At 46.0% G+C, this 19,707-nt stretch overlaps 1 protein-coding gene across 1 annotated transcript; it reads right to left on the bottom strand.

Annotated features, from left to right (window-relative positions):
* Positions 1 to 1,274: 1,274 nt before the first annotated feature.
* Positions 1,275 to 18,463, bottom strand: UNC45B (unc-45 myosin chaperone B). The gene is made up of 20 exons (XM_033172058.1): positions 18,360 to 18,463; positions 17,196 to 17,357; positions 16,673 to 16,709; positions 16,216 to 16,391; positions 15,105 to 15,194; positions 13,407 to 13,574; positions 12,120 to 12,288; positions 11,598 to 11,768; positions 10,716 to 10,887; positions 9,465 to 9,765; positions 8,352 to 8,446; positions 7,010 to 7,151; positions 6,566 to 6,706; positions 5,487 to 5,614; positions 5,007 to 5,073; positions 4,703 to 4,816; positions 4,332 to 4,447; positions 3,319 to 3,436; positions 2,985 to 3,140; positions 1,275 to 1,819 (listed from the first exon to the last, which is right to left on the bottom strand). Exons 2-20 carry the CDS (start codon positions 17,355 to 17,357, stop codon positions 1,553 to 1,555), a joined length of 2,790 nt encoding a protein of 929 aa, XP_033027949.1. The 5' UTR covers positions 18,360 to 18,463; the 3' UTR covers positions 1,275 to 1,552.
* Positions 18,464 to 19,707: the final 1,244 nt, after the last annotated feature.

Raw genomic sequence — 19,707 nt, 5'->3', positions numbered from 1 at the left:
CTCCCACTTGCTGCTTTGCTTCTAGTCCACGTCACTACAAGACTCAGCTCTCAACTCTGCCTTTGTTGTGGCCAAAACAAAATAAAAAATAAAAAAATTCCTTCCAGTAGCACCTTAGAGACCAACTAAGTTTGTTCTGGGTATGAGCTTTCATTTCAGATACACTGAAAAGGAAATCACCACACCCTTATATATAGTGAGAGAGTTGGGAGGGGTATTACAAGTTGTAGCGTCTGCCCATTTGCTCCCCACCTTTTCCTTTGTTGTCAATGGCCCAGGCTATCACCGCATCAGGAAGTTAGTCTGGCTATTTCAAGAATTAGAATGTAGGCTTGGGGGCTCCCATGGAAACCTAATGGGGAAGCAAGATCTTTTGGGGTGTTTTTGCTATGAGCTCCTCCATCTTATTACCGTATTGGCCTGAATATAAGCCACACACACCCCCAATTCCGACTGAAAATTTAAAGTGCAGCTTATATTTGGAACCAAACACTGCACGCTCGCCTCCCGGCACTACTGCTTCCTGATACTCCTGGCACTACCTCCCCAAGCTGGCGCCAGCTGCTCCCGTTGCCCGTTCCAAGCCAGTTTGGTGTAGTGGTTAGGAGTGGCAGACTCGTAATCTGGGGAACCGGGTTCGTGTCTGCACTCCTCCACATGCAGCTGCTAGGTGACCTTGGGCTAGTCACACTTCTCTGAAGTCTCTCAGCCCCACTCACCTCACAGAGTGTTTGTTGTGGGGGAGGAAGGGAAAGGAGAATGTTAGCCGCTTTGAGACTCCTTCGGGTAGTGAAAAGCGGGGTATCAAATCCAAACTCTTCTTCTTCTTCTTCTCTTCAAGCGGTAGTGCTGGGAGGCAGGCCACACCCGCAAATAAGCCTTGAATTTTAGAGATGCGGCTTATTTGCAGATGCGGCTTATATTTGGGCCAATACAGTATTCCAAGGATACAAAACCATGAGTAAGGGCCTGGAACCTCTTAACAATTTGGAGATTGGGGTGGCATGTCACAATATTACCAAAACCATTCACTATTATGCTATTTGTCATTTTAAGGAAGCTGCACAATGTGCAATTTTTCTACATCAGCTATTTTATTAGTGAATCACCACATTATAACAAACAAGAACCATCACATGAATTTCACTAACAATGAGTCTCCCTGTATGTTAAAAGTTGTTTCCAACAAGTCAAATCTTTCAAAAGACAGTGAGCATAATATAATTATAAAAACTACACCAGGAACCTCTAAAAGAAAAAAAAAAGGGGGGGGGTGTTTTGTTATTTTAAACATTGCTGGTTGTTTTCTGACACTACAAAACTTTAACAGGAAGTTGCTTTGGAAAGGAGGTTTGCTAGCCAGAAACAAATTGTGGTTCCCCCTGAAGAAACAAATCTGAGGGCTATTTCTGTGAGCAAAAACATTTGCATTGTGTCAAAAGCTTTGGAAATAATGTTTCAGATTTCCAGTATAAGTTCTTTACATGCCAGGTCACTTCCTTGCCACTGCTCCTAGTCCTCATTCTTTTTAGATCCTAGATTTCCTGTGCCCTTATGATGGAGACATAGGTTTGATCATTCCATAGTCCATGAACTTCACGAGGCATTCCCGAGCCACCTTTAGGACATGCTGCCTCTGGGGGTCATCAGCCTGCTTCCCAACAATGGTCAGGATTTCCAGCATCTCACTTTCCACCAGTTTCTTAGCCAGCTCTTGGTCTGCGTGGATTAAGTTGTAAACAATCACGAGCCCACGGTGCTGTACGTTGAGCTTGGCATGGAGGCAGAGCCTCTGCAGAATCTCCAGCCACTGGGTTGTCTGCAGAAATAAGATTTGCTAGGTTACTTGCACATCTTTGAAATGTGTAACTACACAGAACTGTTCAAGGTGCTAGTCCACACCATACAAGTAAAACACCCTTATACCACTTTAACAAGCATGACTTCCTCCCAAGTATCTTGGGTACTGTAGTTTGTTAAGGCTGCTGATAGTTGTTATGAGGCCCCGCACCAAACTTTTCTCTCTAACTGCTTCCTTTTCAGGGCTAAATTAGTGGTGAATTATTTCTGAATTAACCAGAGCTGTCAACCTTCCTTTTTTCTTTGCATTGGGAAACGGCCATAGCTGTCAACTTTCCCTTTTTTTGCAATGGGAAATGGTGCTGGAATAAGGGAATTTCCCGCAAAAAAAGGGAAAGTTGACAGCTATGGATTAACTCAGGCATTTCCTGCACGACGAGAAGGCTTTCGTTACTAATTTCTTCATATTATTATTATTTTTTAAAAAATCACAGAATAGAAAAGGAAGAAAAGAAAACGAGAAAACTGCTGAGGAAAGCTCCCCAGAACCCCAGCAGCGGTGAACATCAACTATTAATGAAGCGACAATTTATAGACACTAAAGGGGACAGAATTAGAGAAAGAAGCTACCAAGAAGGAGCTTCAAAATAAAGGCACAGGAGCTCCAAAAAGCCTCAAGGATCAAGCCAGTGGCCCATCTAGTCAAGCATCCTGTTCTCACAGTGGCCAACCAGAAGCCCTTTCTCCTCCTGCAGTTTCCAGCAACTGGCATTCTGAAGCATTGCTGCCTCTGACTGTTGTGACAGAGACGAGCCATCGATAGCCCTCTCCTCCATGAATTTGTCCAGTCCTCTTAAAGTCATCCAAGTTGGTGGCCATCACTGCCTCCTGCGGGAGGGAGTTCCATAGTTTCTCCAGTGCATGACAAACTACTTTCTTTTATCTGGCCTGAATCTTCCCACAATCAACTTCATTGGTTGCACATGAGTTCTATTGTTATAAGAGAGGGAGAAAAAAAATCTCTATCCAATTTCTCCATGCCACAAATTGTTTTATATACTTATATCATGTTACCTCTTACTTGCCTCTTCTCTAAATTACAAGGTACCCAGCACTGCAATCATTCCTCATACAAATGCAACTTTAAACACACACTTAATGCTCCAGGGCAATGAGACCCTTACCACTTCGGTCAGCTTATGGCAGAGTTTCTTGTGGGCAGCCGTGAGCATCGCTAGGGCTCCTGCTGCGGCGTTCTGGACTTTGTCGTCGTCCTCGCCACACAGCAACACAAGCAGTTTGAGTCGGTCATTCCCATCTGCTATGAATCTCTCTTGAACCTGGTGCAGGGGGCAGAGGTGGGGAAAAGTGAGAGAGATCTGGGTTAATCCATCCCCTAACCACAACAAAAAAGGGACAGTGTTGGGGGACCTATAGCCTTGTGGGCCAAACTGGAACCCATGGCAGGCCAAATTGGGCTGCAGGTTGCCCTCCGTTGAGTAACAAGGGCTATTTTACCTCTTTGTTCACCACGAGGTTGCACATGCATTCTGTGGCCGCCTGCCGAAGCTGATCGTGGTTTTCGAACATGTAGTTCTCAATGTCAGGCAGGGCTTTCTCTTTGATGATCTTTTGTCTGAAAGAAGCAACGTGTGTGCGTGAAATTGCAGAGCACACACTAGCATGTTAATTGCAAGTAAAATTCTGCACCTCTCAGGGTGGAATCCTGCAGGCAACCTTGGGGCAAGGAGTCTGAGTGAAATTTGGCCTCCACTTTAGAAGCCAACTCCGAGGGGCCATGAGGGCTTCGGCCCCCACAATAAACTATTTGAGGGGACTGGGCCCCCGCAAAGTTGATGGGCATTCCCATTCAAGTGGTGTGTGTGTGCAATGCATCATGTGATCGATTATGCGGGGCAGGACTTGCCTGGGCCCCCACTAATATCTTATTCAAGTTAGCATCCCTGATCTCCACCTAACAGGCAGGCCACTCTCAGGCCTGGTTGCGGTCTGCAGCTTGTGAAACCACCAGGCGGGATCCCATAGGCCTCTGTGTGACATTTGATTCCAGCTGACCTGCAACATCACTTCTGCCCACATGACTCCTCATACCTTCCAATATGAAGAGGCCCAAACCCAGGGCACCATCTTGCATGAGTCATGTGACCTGCATGAGTCATGTGACCTGCATGAGATTGCATCCCCCTAAAAAGCACTGGGGGGGAGCACAGCGCAAAAAAGCGTGTTTGGGGCACCATGCCCCCCAAAAGTGCAGCGCGAGATTGCGACGAGCATTTTGGCTGCTGTCGTCTCGTGAGAAAAAAATGGGATGTCCCGTTTTTTCTGGGGCAGTTGATGGCCATGCCTCCCGTGGGAGTGAGTTTCATAGTTTAACAATGCACTGTGTGAATTAGTCCTTTCTTACATGAGAAACATAGATCCCTATCTTGGCCCTATCAGGCTGTCTACCAATAGCAGGAGGCCATGAACCCCCCCCCCCCCGGGGGAACAAAATGGCTGCTGCAAATCACCTGAGCTTGTCGCTCCTCCCTGAAAAGTTGGTGAGGCCCAGAAGAGCCTCGTAGTTCTGCAGCCCATCCCGCTCGGTGTTCAGCAAACTGACCAGAGGACGCACGACTTCATACACCTGTGGGAGAGGCAGGCAAATGGATGTCACCCTGGGGCACCCTGGAGTCCTGTGGCCACTCATTCAGACCCAACCACCAATGGCATTCGGCCCCTAGAAGGTTGTCCAGAAAGGGAATGTTGCTTTTGGGCTGATAAAAGTTGTCCCCTCCTTGTTTTAAAGTAATAAATGTGCTCCTGGTGCTCTCCAGTTGCTGGACTCTGTTCTGTTCGCACAAACATAACAATGTTCTAAATATGCCATGGATTGACTCACCCTCTCCCCAGGGAACGCAATGTCAGGATTGGAGATGGCTGCGATCTTGGCCAGGGCATGTGACGCTTTGATTTTGCCAACTTCTGTGCCTTCCATAGCCAAGGGGATCAGGGCCTAAGAACAACAAATTAGGTGATGACACCAGGTAGTTGAATGTCCCTGTTGGCTGAGCATCCTACCCTAAATTCTTATTTGCACATTATGGGGGGGGGGGAGTGCCCCAACAACACACCCACCCACCCAGATTAATTGCACAAAGTATTCCTAAATAGGAGCATCTGAAATAGGAAGCTGAAAGAATTACCTTCCCACCCCCTTGAGCAACGATGGTACCACGGTCCTTGGCATCTTCACACAAAGCAAGAAAAACTCTGTTGGAACAGAAACATACACTTGGGATAAGTGTCCCCCGTTGTTGTTGATTACGTCACAAAAGCAATGGTCTCTCTCTGTGTTGGCAGGGGCTGATTGTTTGTCTGAAACATTCCTGAGGATTCCTGGTGCCATTTTGGCCGCATAATGAATGCCCCCCCCCCGAACCCTTGCTATTAACAGGAACATCTTCGGCTTTCACCCTGAAGTACCGATTCAGCGTGTGAACATCTTTCAGGGCAGAAACAGACACAAGACTTAGTTGGATGCTTCTCTGGAATCTAGAGTCTGTGAGGGCACACAGTTCACCCTTGTATCCTGCACTGACATTTCAGGCTCTCATACAATGACTTTCCTGCTGCATCCTGCTATCGCCTGAGAATTCTGAAAAGGCGGAAGCGAGGCAGCTTACCTGGCTAAGAGCTCTTTGGTCTGATCGGTCAAAATGGCGCTGTCCGCTTTCACCATGCAGACCAGGGAGGAGGTGACTCCGGCAGCGACCAACCGTTTGACCCGCTTTGCGACAAAATCCTTCTTGTCCTGCGGGAAAGTAAGGAGTCATGGTGAAGCCCAACTTTAATCTCGGTCCCTGCCACTCTGTGGAGGAGTAGGGATGGGTGGATCTGTCAATTTCTGGTGTGGTATCATCGTTAGCGTGTTGGACTAGGGCCTTGGGAGAACTAGGGTTCAAATCCTCACTCAACATTGGGTGTGACCTTAAAGGCGAGTCTTCTCTCAGTCCAACCTACCTCACAGGGTTGTTGTGAGGATAAAATGGGGAGGAGGAAAACCACATACAGTTCCCTGAGTGCCTTGGTGGAAAAGGTGGTATATAAATGTAATAAATAAATATATTCCAGTTTCCTGTTTTCCCACTCTTCAGTTCCTTATATTTCTACATCAGGTTGCAATTTTTTTTTTAACAAGCCCTCATGAAAATTAATCGGAACTTTAATGGGAGTTTCTCCTGGTTATAGTCTGCACTTTTGCCTAATATATGTACATATCCATAATGCACACATTTTTTTGCAAAGCTTTCCCCCGAATATAATGCTTTTCCAAACCAGGTTCAATATTTATTATTATGGCCAATGAACAGCATTAAAAAACCCAGGCAAGAAGCACAGAGAACACATTAGTCTGATGTTTATAATGGGGTAAAAAAGAATGAAATTACATACATTCATTTTGTATGTCATTTTCACTAATAGGTTTTTAATGTATTTGTTTTTGTGCTTTCAACTGTTTTAAATTATATGTTAATGGCCTTTTCGTACATAATACTTTGTTGGAGAACCGCAATGCAAAATGTGATGTGAATTGTGGAGCATGGCTTTGCTTCGGTTCTGGTACTGTTTTGTAAAGTGCGAAATAGGTAGGTTTGCTTTTCAGTGCAAACCGAATAAAAATTCTCTCCCATTGCTAGGGCAGAGTTCTTTCCTGCTGGTTATTAACAGCATTTGGTGTTGCCAAGGGTGATCGGCCGGCTACCTTCGGGTGTTCCTCGGGAACATGCTGTTTGGAAAACTTGGCCAATTGCACGAGTTCGGGGACAATTTCCTTGACATCATAGCTGTTGGTGCAGTTCACCAAGACGGTGGCCACCGAGTACAAAATGGTCTTGTCGCTTGTCTGTAAAAGGCAAAAGCAAAGTGGTTTTCTTAAAAAGATAAAATCAGGTATTTAAAGTGAGAGAGACTTTGAAAGCAAGGGAGACCTGTGTCCAGTCCAAGGGTTGCATATCTAAAAGATTGAGTTTTTACAAATGTGGCACCTATTAACAGTGCCGGTTCTGCATATCAAAGATCATTTCTATTTCCATTATGCTTATGATTTATATTTGTTCAGATGAGCCACCTGGGACACGGGCAATTAGGGCTGTAACGATCTGCATGTATGTGGCATTCATGCAAGTGCCTGTGTGATACAGCCTACCTTGGCTAATTCAAACATGGCCTGCATGGCTGGCTCATCTTCCACAAAGTCATCCTTCACGTCGGCGTCCAGGGTCAAGTAAGCAAGACCTTCTATAGCCCACTTCCTTGTGCGGGTGTCAATGGCGGGGTTGCACAGCCATCTGAAGGAACGAGGCAAGGGAGATGAGGCTCAGTAAGGCAAATGTTGGAGAAGATATTGGAGGAGAACAGATTTTAAGCTGATGTCCTTGGACCCTTTAAATATCCAGATTATTTGCAAAACAGTATTATTATTAGTGAGCTCCCGTTGCTCGGTTCCAGCTCCTGCCCACCTAGCAGTTCAAAAGCATGTCAAAGTGCAAGTAGATCAATAGGTACCGCTCTGGCGGGAAGGTAAACGCCGTTTCCGTGCGCTGCTCTGGTTCGTCAGAAGCGGCTTAGTCATGCTGGCCACATGACCCGGAAGCTGTATGCCGGCTCCCTCGGCCAGTAAAGCGAGATGAGCGCCGGAACCCCAGAGTCAGACACGACTGGACCTAATGGTCAGGGGTCCCTTTACCTATTATTATTATTGTTGCTGTCATTCTCTCTCTCTCTCTCTCTCGTTCCAGGGCATGTTACAGCATTAAATTACAATATTAAAAACAATTTAAAACAACCTGCAATCGTTAAAATAAGGTGGGTCCTAAAACCATACACCTCAGTGCCAAAAGCCAGGGTAAAAAGGTGCACCTTCAGCGTTTTCCGGAAGCTGTGCAATGAAGGTGCCAGACGCATCTCTGTGAGGAGGGAGTTCCATAGCGTAGGAGCCACCACAGAGAAGGCTCTCTCCCAGGCCAGCCCCCACAGGTCTCTGAGGGTGGAGGAACTACCAAAGGGCCCACTTTGCTGATCTCAGCTCCTGAGAGCGTCTGTAGGAAAGGATGTGGTCTTTCAGGCATTTGGGGCCTGAGTCATTTAGGGCTTTAAACACCAATACCACTGCAGCTGTTTCAAAACAGGGTTTATATCAGATTTAAACAGAACCCCGGCCAATAATCTGGCATCTGCATTTTGGACCGACTGAAGTTTCCGAATAATCTTCAAGGGCAGCCCCATGTGGAACGCACTGCAGTAATCCAATCTGGAAGTTACCAGAGCATGGAAGATGTGATTCTGTTACAGAAATGCTAGGATATTACACACCACATGGACCTAAGAGTCTTGCTGGGATGTTTGACGAATATGCTTCCAGAAAGTAACTGGGAGGAGCTAGCAATTAGTCTGGCATGCAAACTTGAGAGACTGGCAGCATCTGTTCTGGAATCTGCTCTCCCAACTCCTCCACCCCTTGTCCCCGAGGTCGGTCTTCTGCCACTCACTTCCGGCACTGCCTGGCCAGCTTCTCTGTTGACCCTTCGGCAAACTGTCGCAGGCCGTAGTCTGTGCCCCCGGCGGAGCCCAGCTTGCAAAGACCCTGGGAAGAGAATCAAGGAGGTATTGGTGGGCTCAGTATTGCACTGGCATAGCCACCCCCACCCCCACCCCCCTTTAAAAAATGAATCTGCTGTGGCATCTACTTCAAAATGTAGGCCTCCGCCAACAGCTCAAATCGTTTGGCTTTAGGTTTTGTAGCCTTCCCGGCTGCAAGGTGAAGGGTTGGTACAGATCCTACACACCTTCCCCCAAGGTACCTCACCCATCATTATCTCTTCATTTTTAGTCAAGATTCTGTAACTATTTTATACAGTAACAATTGACAACAACATTAGCACACCTTAATACAACCAAAACACGGAATTATAATCCTAAATAGGATGTTGTTGTTGTTGTTGTTGTTGTTGTTGTTGTACCACCCTTCACCCAAAGATCACAGGGTGGTTTGCAACATAAACAGACAGAAATCATGTGGCCTAAATCACAAATGGTACTAGGATAGTTCATTCGCTAGAGCATGAGAATCTTAATCTTAGGATCGTGGGTTTGAGCCCTATGTTGGGCAAAAGGATTTCTACATTGCTGGAAGTTGGACCAGATGACCCTCATGTTCCCTTCCAGATCTACAATTCTACGATTCTAAGAAGGCCATATAAAAAAAAAATGTTGCCATTTGCTCTGTGACTGGTTTATGGGAACCAATAGCAAAGTGATCATAAGAGTGGCCGGGGAGGGGCTGCATAATGGGGTGTATTAAGTCTTTCCTAGTCCCTTGATTGAAACTGCATCAGGGAAGGACATGCATGATGGACTTCATCTCAGCATTGCTACAAGGGCAGCAACTGCCATTCATCGGGGTTTTGTTGTATCTGTCATCTAATACATTAGAAGGGAGAACATTAAACCTTGCCATAGGGAAAGCCTTCCTGCATTGAGGATAATCAATCATCTCACGCGTGGCATTCCATCTTTGCAGGGGAGGCAAGGTTGCCCCAGTGACTGGGGGGGAACAGGGTTCCCCACTGTTCCCCACCCACCCCTGAGCCAGGAGAACTGACCACCAGAGCTCTGATCTTGATCTTCTCATTCTGGGTCTTCTTGTAGATTTCCTTCAGCAGGCTGATCCCGTTGGTGATGTTGAAGGTGGCCCGGCTCAACTTGGTCGAAGCGTGGATCAGGGCTTCCACGGCCACCATCTGATCGATCTCTCGCTCGGAGCCACAGAGGGCCACCATCATCTCCATGACCCCTTTCATGCCCAGCAGTTTGTTCCCCAAATCGAAAGGCCCCTGCAGGACCCCAGACACTGTTTGGATGGCATGCAGAGTCTTGTCCATGTCCTGGGGGTCAATTTTGCTCCTAGGGGGATAAAAAAAGCAGAGGAAGGAAGGAAGGAAGGAAGGAAGGAAGGAAGGAAGGAAGGAAGGAAGGAAGGAAGGAAGTGGAAGGCATGGTGTCCCTACCTACCCATCAAAATGGCCCATTGGTGCTTGGGGAAATTCAGGATATCCACCCATGATTTAATTAGAAATACAATCCATTTCACCAGTCCTATTTTTCTATAAAAGGAGTTACCAGAGATCATCATGAACATCTTCCTTGTTCTCTTAGAATGGCAAGGGGCTGGAGCTGAGCTCTGGCTGAAAAAAAGCCCTGCATTTCACCCTGGTGGAGGGAGACTGTATAAAATGACACGTGGCATGGAGAAAGTGAGAAGAGAAAAGTTATTCTCCCTCTCTTAATGGTAGACCTCACGGTCATCCAATGAAGCTGAATGCTGGGATTTTTGGGATAGGTAAAATGAATGACTTCTCCACGCAGTGCATAGTTAAACTATGGAACTCCCTGCCACAGGAGGCAGGGATGGCCACCAACCTGGATGGCTTTAAAAGGGGACTGGGCAAATTTGTGGAGGAGAGGGCTATCAATGGCTATTAGCCACAATGGCTATGCTCTGCCTCCACAGCTGGAGGCAGCAATACTTCTGAATACCAGTTGCTGGAGACTACAGGAGAGAAGAGCGCTCTTGTGCTCAGGCCCTGCTTGCGGGTTTCCCTTTCTTTGGCCACTCTGAGAAGAAGATGCTGGACTAGATGGGCCATTGGCCTGATCCAGCAGGCTCTTCTTATGATCTTATATTCTTCCTGTGAACAGGCGGACCTGTGTAGGTGCTCACTGTGGTTGGTCATCTTCAAGTCTCCCTCCTCCCCAGTTGAACTGCCCTCCCTTCTTGGAGTTATCTTTAAACAAGGCTCTTCAAATGCCTTCAGCGTCCTCTGTAAAGCAGGACACACAGCCCCCTTACTCACTGGATGTACTCTTCGCAGAGCAGCCTGAAGTTATCCCTCTCTGGGTCACACCGCAAATCGTCATACAGCTTGTTCAGGAGCACCGAAGCTGTCAGCTGGGTGTTCTCAGTCAAAGGGAGGCAGTTTGGCATGTCAGGGATCTGGCCAGCAACTTTCAGGATCTTCTTGAGACCTGGGAGCAGAGCGGGGGGGGGGGGAGGGAACGAACACAGGGTCAGTTTACACTCAAATGCAGAGATGCAACCTTGGACAAGGCTCTAGGTTCAATCCCCAATAACATCTCCAGGAAGAGCTGAGAATTCCCCTGCCTGAACTCCCGAGGAGCTTCTGCCAGCCTGTGTAGACAACACAATAAAACATCAAACACTAAAAACTTCCCTAAACAGGGCTGCCTTCAGATGTCTTCTAAAAGTCAGAGACTTGTTTATTTTCTGGACATCTAATGGGAGGGCATTCCACAGGGCGGGTGCCACTACCAAGAAGGCCCTCTGCCTGGTTCCCTGTAACCTCACTTCTCGCAGTGAGGGAACTGTCAGAAGACCCTCAGCGCTGGACCTCAGTGTCTGGGCTGAACGATGGGGGTGGAGACGCTCCTTCAGGTATACTGGGCCGAGGCCTCCTTTCTTCCAAGGAGCTCAAGGTGGTGTCTGTGGTTCTCCTTCTTCCCATTTAATCCCCACAACAACTCTGTGGGATAGTGAGTCTGAGAGACAGTGAGTGACTGGCCCTAGGTCCCCCAGGGAGCTTCCTGGCTGAGTGGGGATTCAAACCCTGGTCTCCCAGGTCATAGTCCAACACTCTAACTATTGTGCCACACTGGCTCTCTTTTCCTGCTGTCAGATCTGGACCACCAGGAAAAGAGGATATTGGCGCTGGGCTTACCGTTGTCAATGACAAACAGGGTCCTGCTGTTGTCATGGATTCTCAGGTCCTTCCTCGGTATATTCTTATTGAGCAAATTGAGAGCACGGTCTCGGCCTTGTCCAGACACCTTTTTATTGGGGAGCATGTCCAGGAGGCGCATTGTGACTGCCTTCAGGTCCTTCTTTGGGTCTGTGCAAAAAAAAAGAAAGAAAGTTGGGCAAAACACAGTCATTTCTGGAAAATGATTGGTGTAGCTGTTAATATCCATCCATTTCTGAACAGGGACAGCCTGGCCACTGTTGTCCATGTGTTGGTAACCTCAAGGCTGTAAACCTCTTTGATTATTTTAATGGCATAATATTTTTTTTTGCAAATAAATAATATACACAGGTACTAACTTTCATTCATATCAGCCTTCAACTACCTGATGCCCTCCAGATGGATGAAGGACTCGAACTCGGAGCATGGTTTCCGCCAAAACCTTTAACGCTCAGATCAGCGCTTATCGATGCACCTTTTAGCAAAGTTGCCAATAATTACCCAGCACCAAGGCATCCTCTTTCCCATGCTCTTCCTTCTTGCCTTCCCCGGTTAGTGAGTCAATGATGGCTTGCAGGAGGTTGGAGACGGCCAGCGAGATCTCTTCATGGTTGGTGGACATCCACAGGCAGATATTGTCAATTCCCAGCATGTGAAGGATGGCTGTTGCCTGTCCAGCGAACAAGAGATTGATTTTTTTCTGATTTACCTGCCCGTATTTTCTCATGCTGATGGAGAGTTAAAACTATGAAACCCGTTCTTGCAGGAGGCAGTGGCAGCCACTAACTTGGGTGGCTTGAAAAGAGGGCTGGACAAATTCACAGGAACATGGGGCTTCAGGAAGATGCCTTGCGTCAAGACAGACCGTTGGTCCATCCTGTGGGAGGGTGGGGAAAGGTAAAGGACCCCTGGACAGTTAGGTCCAGTCAAAGGAGACTATGGGGTTGCAGCGCTCATCTCACTTTCAGGTCAAGGGAGCCGGCGTTTGCCTATGGACAGCTTTCTGGGTCTTGTGGCCAGCATGACTAAACCGCTTCTGGCTCAGTGGAACACCGTGACGGAAGTCAGAGCGCATGGAAACGCTGTTTCCCTTCCCGCCACAACGGTACCTATTAATCTACTTGCACTGGTGTGCTTTCAAACTACTAGGTTGGTAGGAGCCGGGACAGAGCAATGGGAGCTCACCCGGTCATGAGGATTTGAACCAAGAGGCTCAGTTGTTTAGACCACAGCGCCACCCGCGTCCCTTGGGAGGGTGGGGAAGGAGAAAGCCTTCCCTGTGGCTGCTCCCAGATTGTGGAGCTCCCTTTCATGGGAGGCTTGCCTGGACCCCTCTATGATTTTCTTTTGCTGATAATAATAATAATAATAATAATAATAATAATAATAATAATAATAATTTATTTGTAAGCAAAAGCTCCCTGCACCCCTTGTTTCAACAGCGCATTGGCCACTCACTGACTGTTCTGGTAGTGTCTTCTGAGTGTTGTACTTTTCTTTCAGCTTTTAGTATTTGTCCTTTTAAACGTTTTTAAGTGTTCTCGCTGCCGTTTTAATATGGTTACTTATTTAATTGCTTAAAGCTCTCTCTCTCTCTCTATATATATATATTGTGTGTTTTAGTTGTATCTGTCTTAATTTATGCCTGTGCTGAGAGAAAGGCATGATACAAGAACATAACATAAATAAAATCAAGTTGGGATTTGGTCAACAGTAGGTCTGGGACCAGGGGGGAGAGTGTAGAGCAGAGGGTGATATGTGAAGCAGGCAACCTCAGAGAACACTTACCCTTGCCTTATGGTCTGTGCACATCCCTGAAAGGGTCCTTATCGCTGCAAGGACTAGCTCTGGGTTTTTTGTGTCTATCAGCCTCAGTAGCAGGTTCAGGCCATTGTTCTGGAATATCCTCTCTGCGCCCGCTTCCTCCCGGCCGAGGACAATGAGATTGTTTGCAGCCTGGTTTTTAAAAAGAAATGGCAATTGACATAATCAAATGGCAATACAAACTCCAATATATATGTAATTGTTTAGGCAAGCCTACCCAGATATTTAGAAAATTGATGCGGGTTTTAATCTGCTTTTAGTTTATCATTAATTTAACTTTTTGAAGATCTTAAATTATTGTTGCTAATTCTTCCTATTGATAGTTTTATTGTTTTATCTTTAAAAAAAACTGCTTTGAGGGCTTTTTTTTTTGCAATGAAGCAGTGTAAAAATTTTATGAAATAAATAATAGGTTTGACCAGTGTTCCTGCATATGTATCACACTGATTTAAGCATGAAAGCCTTTGGGGAGAATCATCTTCTGAGTTCTTGTTCTTCAATAACTGGAAGCCAGGACAGAAATCTTAATTATTATAAATAAATAAACCCCAAGTATATAAAGAAATATCTGTAATAATTAAACAACCTGTTTAGGCTTTCCCACAACCAGAGGCATAGGAAGGTCAGGTGGTACCCGGTGCAGAAAATTTCTTGTCAACCCCCCCATTGATTCCCACCCTGCAAAAATGGTTTTACGTTATTTCATATTTTCTTACAAAGGAATAATAACAAGTAATAATAATAAAAAAAACTTTTATTTATATCGCGCCCTCCCTGGCCGAAGTCGGGCTCAGGGTGGCTAACATCAGATACATAACATTGGTATAAAATCAAACAATAATTAAATTGCCTCCAAAAACATCTCAAAATCAAATTAAAGTTTAATTAGATGGCTTTCCACAGGGTTAGGTTTGGGAACAGTAAGAGCTCCACTGAACCGAAATTTCAGCCTTCACGACACAGGAAAACAGCCAAGTAAACAGCTATTTTGGTGGAGGAAGGTCAAGCTATTAACCGATATGCATGAAATTTCATATATAGCTATATAATCCCTAGTATAGTAAGATAAGACCTTTGGCGCAGGCATTATTTTTTTTAAAAAAAAAGTTTTCATGAACCTCCCTAGTAGGGCAGTAATTGTTCCTTGATAATTTGTCACCCCCTCCATTATGGAACCGGGGGGGGGGGGGTTCACCCCCTACGCCCCCCCTTGCTACGCCCCTGCCCACAACTGTCATTACTCTGTGTGCGGAAGGACTACATGAAAGTTTGTTGTTGTACTAAAGAGCTTTTGACGTGGATGTTAGCTGCAGCCAGGATTTCAATAACCCAGCAATGGAGAACTGCATTTGGCTGTGTGGTATAGGAATTTATGGACTTTGGCTATTGCAAGGGGGCTGGGTGGGGAAGTCACACATAAGCTGCATGTTTCCAGGGTGGTGGAGGATCTGGAACACTGGTGGGGTTTTTATTTCCTTTGCTTTAGACATAGATGCTCAACATTCATCATTCATGGCCGCTTGGGAAATATGGATGTCTTGCCTTTTATATTGGCGTGTCACCATTTCTTTCTCTTGTTGTCTACTGTTTGTTTGCTTTTTATATGGTACGATGGAATGCCCTGCTGCCACACTTTTGGGTTGTCAATCAATCAGTCCTCACCTTCTCTCGCTTCTCTTTCTCACTCTTCTCATCTAGCAGGATCTCAAACATTTGCTGGACCCTGGCATCGGTAGAGAACTGGACACGCAGCTACACCAGGTCAGTTGGGAAACAAGATATGAGTTAGACTAGAGCAGTGGGCAACCTCAGGCCCAAGGGTGAAATGTAGCCCTCTGGCCTTCTTTCTCTGGCCCTTGAGACTCCCCACCCTCCCTAACCATACCCCTATGATACCACTTGGGGGAGTCATGGCTTCTCCCCCAAAGTATCCTGGAAACTGTTAAGGGTGCTGTGAGTTGCTAGGAAACCTCCCTAGTCCTCCTCCCAGTGCTATAGTTCCCAGGGAAGTTAACAATCTATCCCTCTTTACTGGGAACTCTGGAAATTGTAGCTGTGGGAGAGGATACTTCAGCACTCACAAAATATGGCCGATCAGGAATTCAGGACCACGGAGAGCTCTAAGTGAGCAACTTGATTCAGCAGAACTGAACTGAAGCCCCATCTGAACTATATAGTTAATATGGCACCATTCCACTTTAAACAGACATGTCTTCCCCAGAAGCAACCTGGAAAATGTAGTTCATTAAGGGTGCTGAGAGCTGTTAACAGACCCCTGTTCCCCTCCCAGAGCTACAGTTCCCAGGGTTACCCATGAAGCGGGATTGTCTGTTAAAGCACTCTGGGATGGAGTTGTAGCTCTGGGAGAGGAATAACAACTCTCTAGCACCCCTTAACAAACTACAGCTCCCAGAATTCTTTGGGGGGAAGCCGTGACTTTGCAAAGTGCTATTATGGTGCTTATATGTATGGTGTGAATCAGTTTTCACCGATGAGCAGCATCAGAAACTCCAGGTAGAAAAAGAATGATGCTGTTCTCTTCCTGTATCTGCACAAGATTGCAAATGACACCACATTCTAGAGCCAGGGGCCCAGGAAATAAGAAATGCTATCATTGTGACTTTTTCTTCTTCTTAAAAAAGTTAGCTGCCATCCATATAGTGGCATTGCTGGAACATTTGACAGTAGCTGACCATGGTAAAAAAAACAGGCAGTTGGGTGACAGTCTCTGACCAGTCAATTGACCAGCGTGCCGACCTTACTCTGTGCTTACCTTCTCTTGAATAGAGGCTCCTAGACGCCGGAGGGTCTCTTGGAAGTTTTTATTCCGAGGCTCAATAGTGGCACACCTCTGGATATCTTTGAAGGCCTGATCCAGCTTGCCCAGATTCTCCAGAGCTTGGCTACGTCGGTATAAGGCCTTAATATCAGAAGCATTGATGTCGATAGCTAGTGGGGAATTAGCAAATGACAACTGTCACCTTGCAGCAGCTATTCCATCTGGCTGGAGCATTTGGCCCACTCCATGTGGCTCTGCTGAAAGGCCAGCTCCTTTGGGCTGCTGAAGTTCGCTTGTTTATTTTCTCTTTACTCTCATCCTTTTTTTCCTTTTATGCCATGTCATTCAGATTGCAAGTATGCGAACAGGGTCTGTCCTGTCCGTGTACTTTTTTTAAAGGGTTGGGTTTGTGGAGGTTAATCTGAAATGACAGAGCCATTGTTTGACCTACCTCTGGATGCATCTGACGCCGCCTGGGCATAGTTCTCCTAAGAATTTGGGAAGAAAAATGGCTGGAATCAGTGACTGAGACGGCTGGCTTTGATCTCAGCCAAATTCTCTTTCCCACCCCCTGCCACAACACCTTTCCAAGGCTGACTACTGCACAAGCAAGTCAACTTGTTCAATAATCAGTATCCACACAACTCACTCATGACTTCATAAAATGACTTCCCATTGACACCTGAAGTTCAACAATAGTTAGACTACTGCACTGATGCATAACAATATCTCTATTTATTCTTTTGTATTAGATTTGAATGCCTATCCTAATTGATTCCCATTTTACGGGGAACTTCGTCATCACGAATCCTAGAATTGTAGAGTTGGATGGGACCACATGGTCATCAACTCCAACCCCCCCCTGCAATGCAGGAATCTTTTGCCCAATGTGGGGCTTGAACCCACGACCCTGAGATTATGAGTCTCATTCTCTACCCGTTGAGCTATCCAACATCTAATCTCATTGGCTTTACCTTTTTCAGGAAACAAGCTGCCCGGTTTCGGAACAACACCGCCTGAAGCGATTTATCTTTGGCGACCTTGAGGCCTTTGGTGTAGCTTTTGATAGCATTCTCATAATCATTGCCTTGGAAATACTTATTTCCCTCCTCCTTCAGCTGCGAAGCGTCATCCATCTGGGAAAAGAAACCAACACTATCTGTCTAGGACAGGGATGTAGGACTGGATATGGCCCTCAAGACCTCTCTGCCTGGCCCTCTCCATCAACAGGAGGGCTGCATTCCTTTCTGGGCAAACTCCTGGGTGGGCAGAGCCAGAGGTAAAAGTGGGAAAAGCAACAGGTAGGAACATAACCTTTGCGCAGTAGGCTAATTCCAACACACACACTCACCCCACCCCACTGCTCCTGATCCTCTATCTATGCAGAGGTGAGAAAGGGAGAACAACAGTTTGATATCCACTTTCTCCATGCCATTCATAATCTTGTAATCCATCATGTCACTTCTTTCTCAGCTTAAACTAAAACTTCCCAAACGCTGCAGCCTTTCCTCACAGGAGAGTCATTCCATCCCCTTGACCATTTGGGTCATCCTCCACTTTCTCCCCACACTGCATAATTTTATATACTTCTGTTGAGCCCCTTCTTCCTTGCCTCCCCCCCCCCCTAAACTGAGGCATCGCATGTGGCTGATGTACTTCACTCAGTCACAGTGATGATGATTACAGGTATGGTTTTTAAAAGTTCTTTTGCTTGATTATTCTTTTGCTTGATTATTCTTTCACTTGGTTTTTAATACTTCTTTTGCTTGACTTTTTACACCCGCAGTCTCAAAAGCCAATCAATCAATCAATCAATATATACGTGTACGTGTGTTTGTATGTATTATGTGTATGTATGGGCTTTAAGTCTCCTAAAGCTGTTGCCAAGAAAAATTGCTTATTCCTTTTTCAGGTGGCTCCAAAATTCTTCCATCGCCTATCCTACAGCAGACTCTCCCGTAAGCGGCTATATTTGGCCAGCCACAATATGCCTCTGGGATATGTCACTATCGCCTGACACAATCTCACATTCCATCCCCGACAGAAGCAAAACCCACGGTTGATTTTCAACACAACCACCAGCTTCAATCTGCTATTTGATTTCGGTTCCTGCCCGCTCACTACCCAGATTTCCATACCTTCTGCCGTTTCCAAACTCTGAGATTATTCACCAGTATCGGCTGTTTTCCCTTCGATCAATGAACTGTGAGCACTTCTCTCTTTGTGTAAGTGGACTGATATGCCTGCCTGGGCTTCAGACAGATAAGTATATATTTATAGCTCAATGAAATGGTCACAGATCCAGGACTGTAGCACAGTGCAAAAGACCTCAGGGGTGAAGGTCTAACTTCCTGAAACAATGCTTGGCATTAAACTGAGCGCAATGGATGGGTATGAACAATTTGCTGAAATATGTGTCCAAAATGTGCACCAATCTTGGGCAAGACTGAAGGAGGGGCTATTTAATAGCGAGAAAGAAATGCAAATAGCCCCCCTGGATTCACCCCACCCCACCCTCTGAAATGTACTCTGCTCCTTCCCATTCTATTTAAGGAAGTGTCAGACATTTGAAACACTGGGACAAATGGCTTTTACTCCAGAGTCCTAGAAGAGTTTCAGTAGCAGCTGCAACTTGCGGGATGCCTCCAGTACCTTCGAGAACCGCCCCCACCCCCACCGCCGGCAGAGATTACATTCACAAATTACGTTCCTTCTCCAAGGGCTTGGAGAAATTCCAAACAATGGAAATAGCTAGGTGAAAACTCCAGATACACTGGCCAAAAAGCAAGAGAATTGATTGGGCTGATTAACTGTAAACCGGACATTCTTTATGGATTCTGTACATGCAGCCATATAACTGTTTTTTAAAACATTATGATCAAATATTGATTGTTTAATATGTTTAGTGTTGTTGTTTTTTAGCAAATGAAATTTGGAAAAGCAAATAAACTGGACATTCTTTATGGATTCTGTAAGGGTAAAGGTAAAGGTAAAGGGAACCCTGACCATTAGGTCCAGTCGTATCTGACTCTGGGGTTGCGGCGCTCATCCTGCAGTACTGGCCGAGGGAGCTGGTTCATGTGGCCAGCATGACTACTAAGCCACTTCTGGCGAAACCAGAGCAGCGCATGGAAACGCCGTTTACCTTCCCGCCAGAACAGTACCTATTTAACTACTTACACTTTGACGTGCTTTCAAACTGCTAGGTTGGCAGGAGCTGGGACCGAGCAGCGGGAGCTCACCCCGTCACGGGGATTCGAACCGCCGACCTTCAGATCGGCAAGCCCTAGGCTCTGTGGTTTAACCCACAGCACCACCTGCATCCCTATGGATTCTGTACATGATGCAGCCATATACAGTAACTGAGTTTTAAAACATTATGATCAAATATTGATTGTTTAATATGTTTAGTCTTTTAAAGCAAATGAAATTTGGAGAACCAAATAAATTCCTGCAGAATGACAGAATTGATTGGTGGCTAAAGGA

This window comes from Lacerta agilis, chromosome 15 (assembly GCF_009819535.1).
Source record: "Lacerta agilis isolate rLacAgi1 chromosome 15, rLacAgi1.pri, whole genome shotgun sequence".
In the NCBI taxonomy this organism is placed as follows: domain Eukaryota; kingdom Metazoa; phylum Chordata; class Lepidosauria; order Squamata; family Lacertidae; genus Lacerta; species Lacerta agilis.
This window is presented reverse-complemented; position numbering and strand designations above follow the sequence as displayed.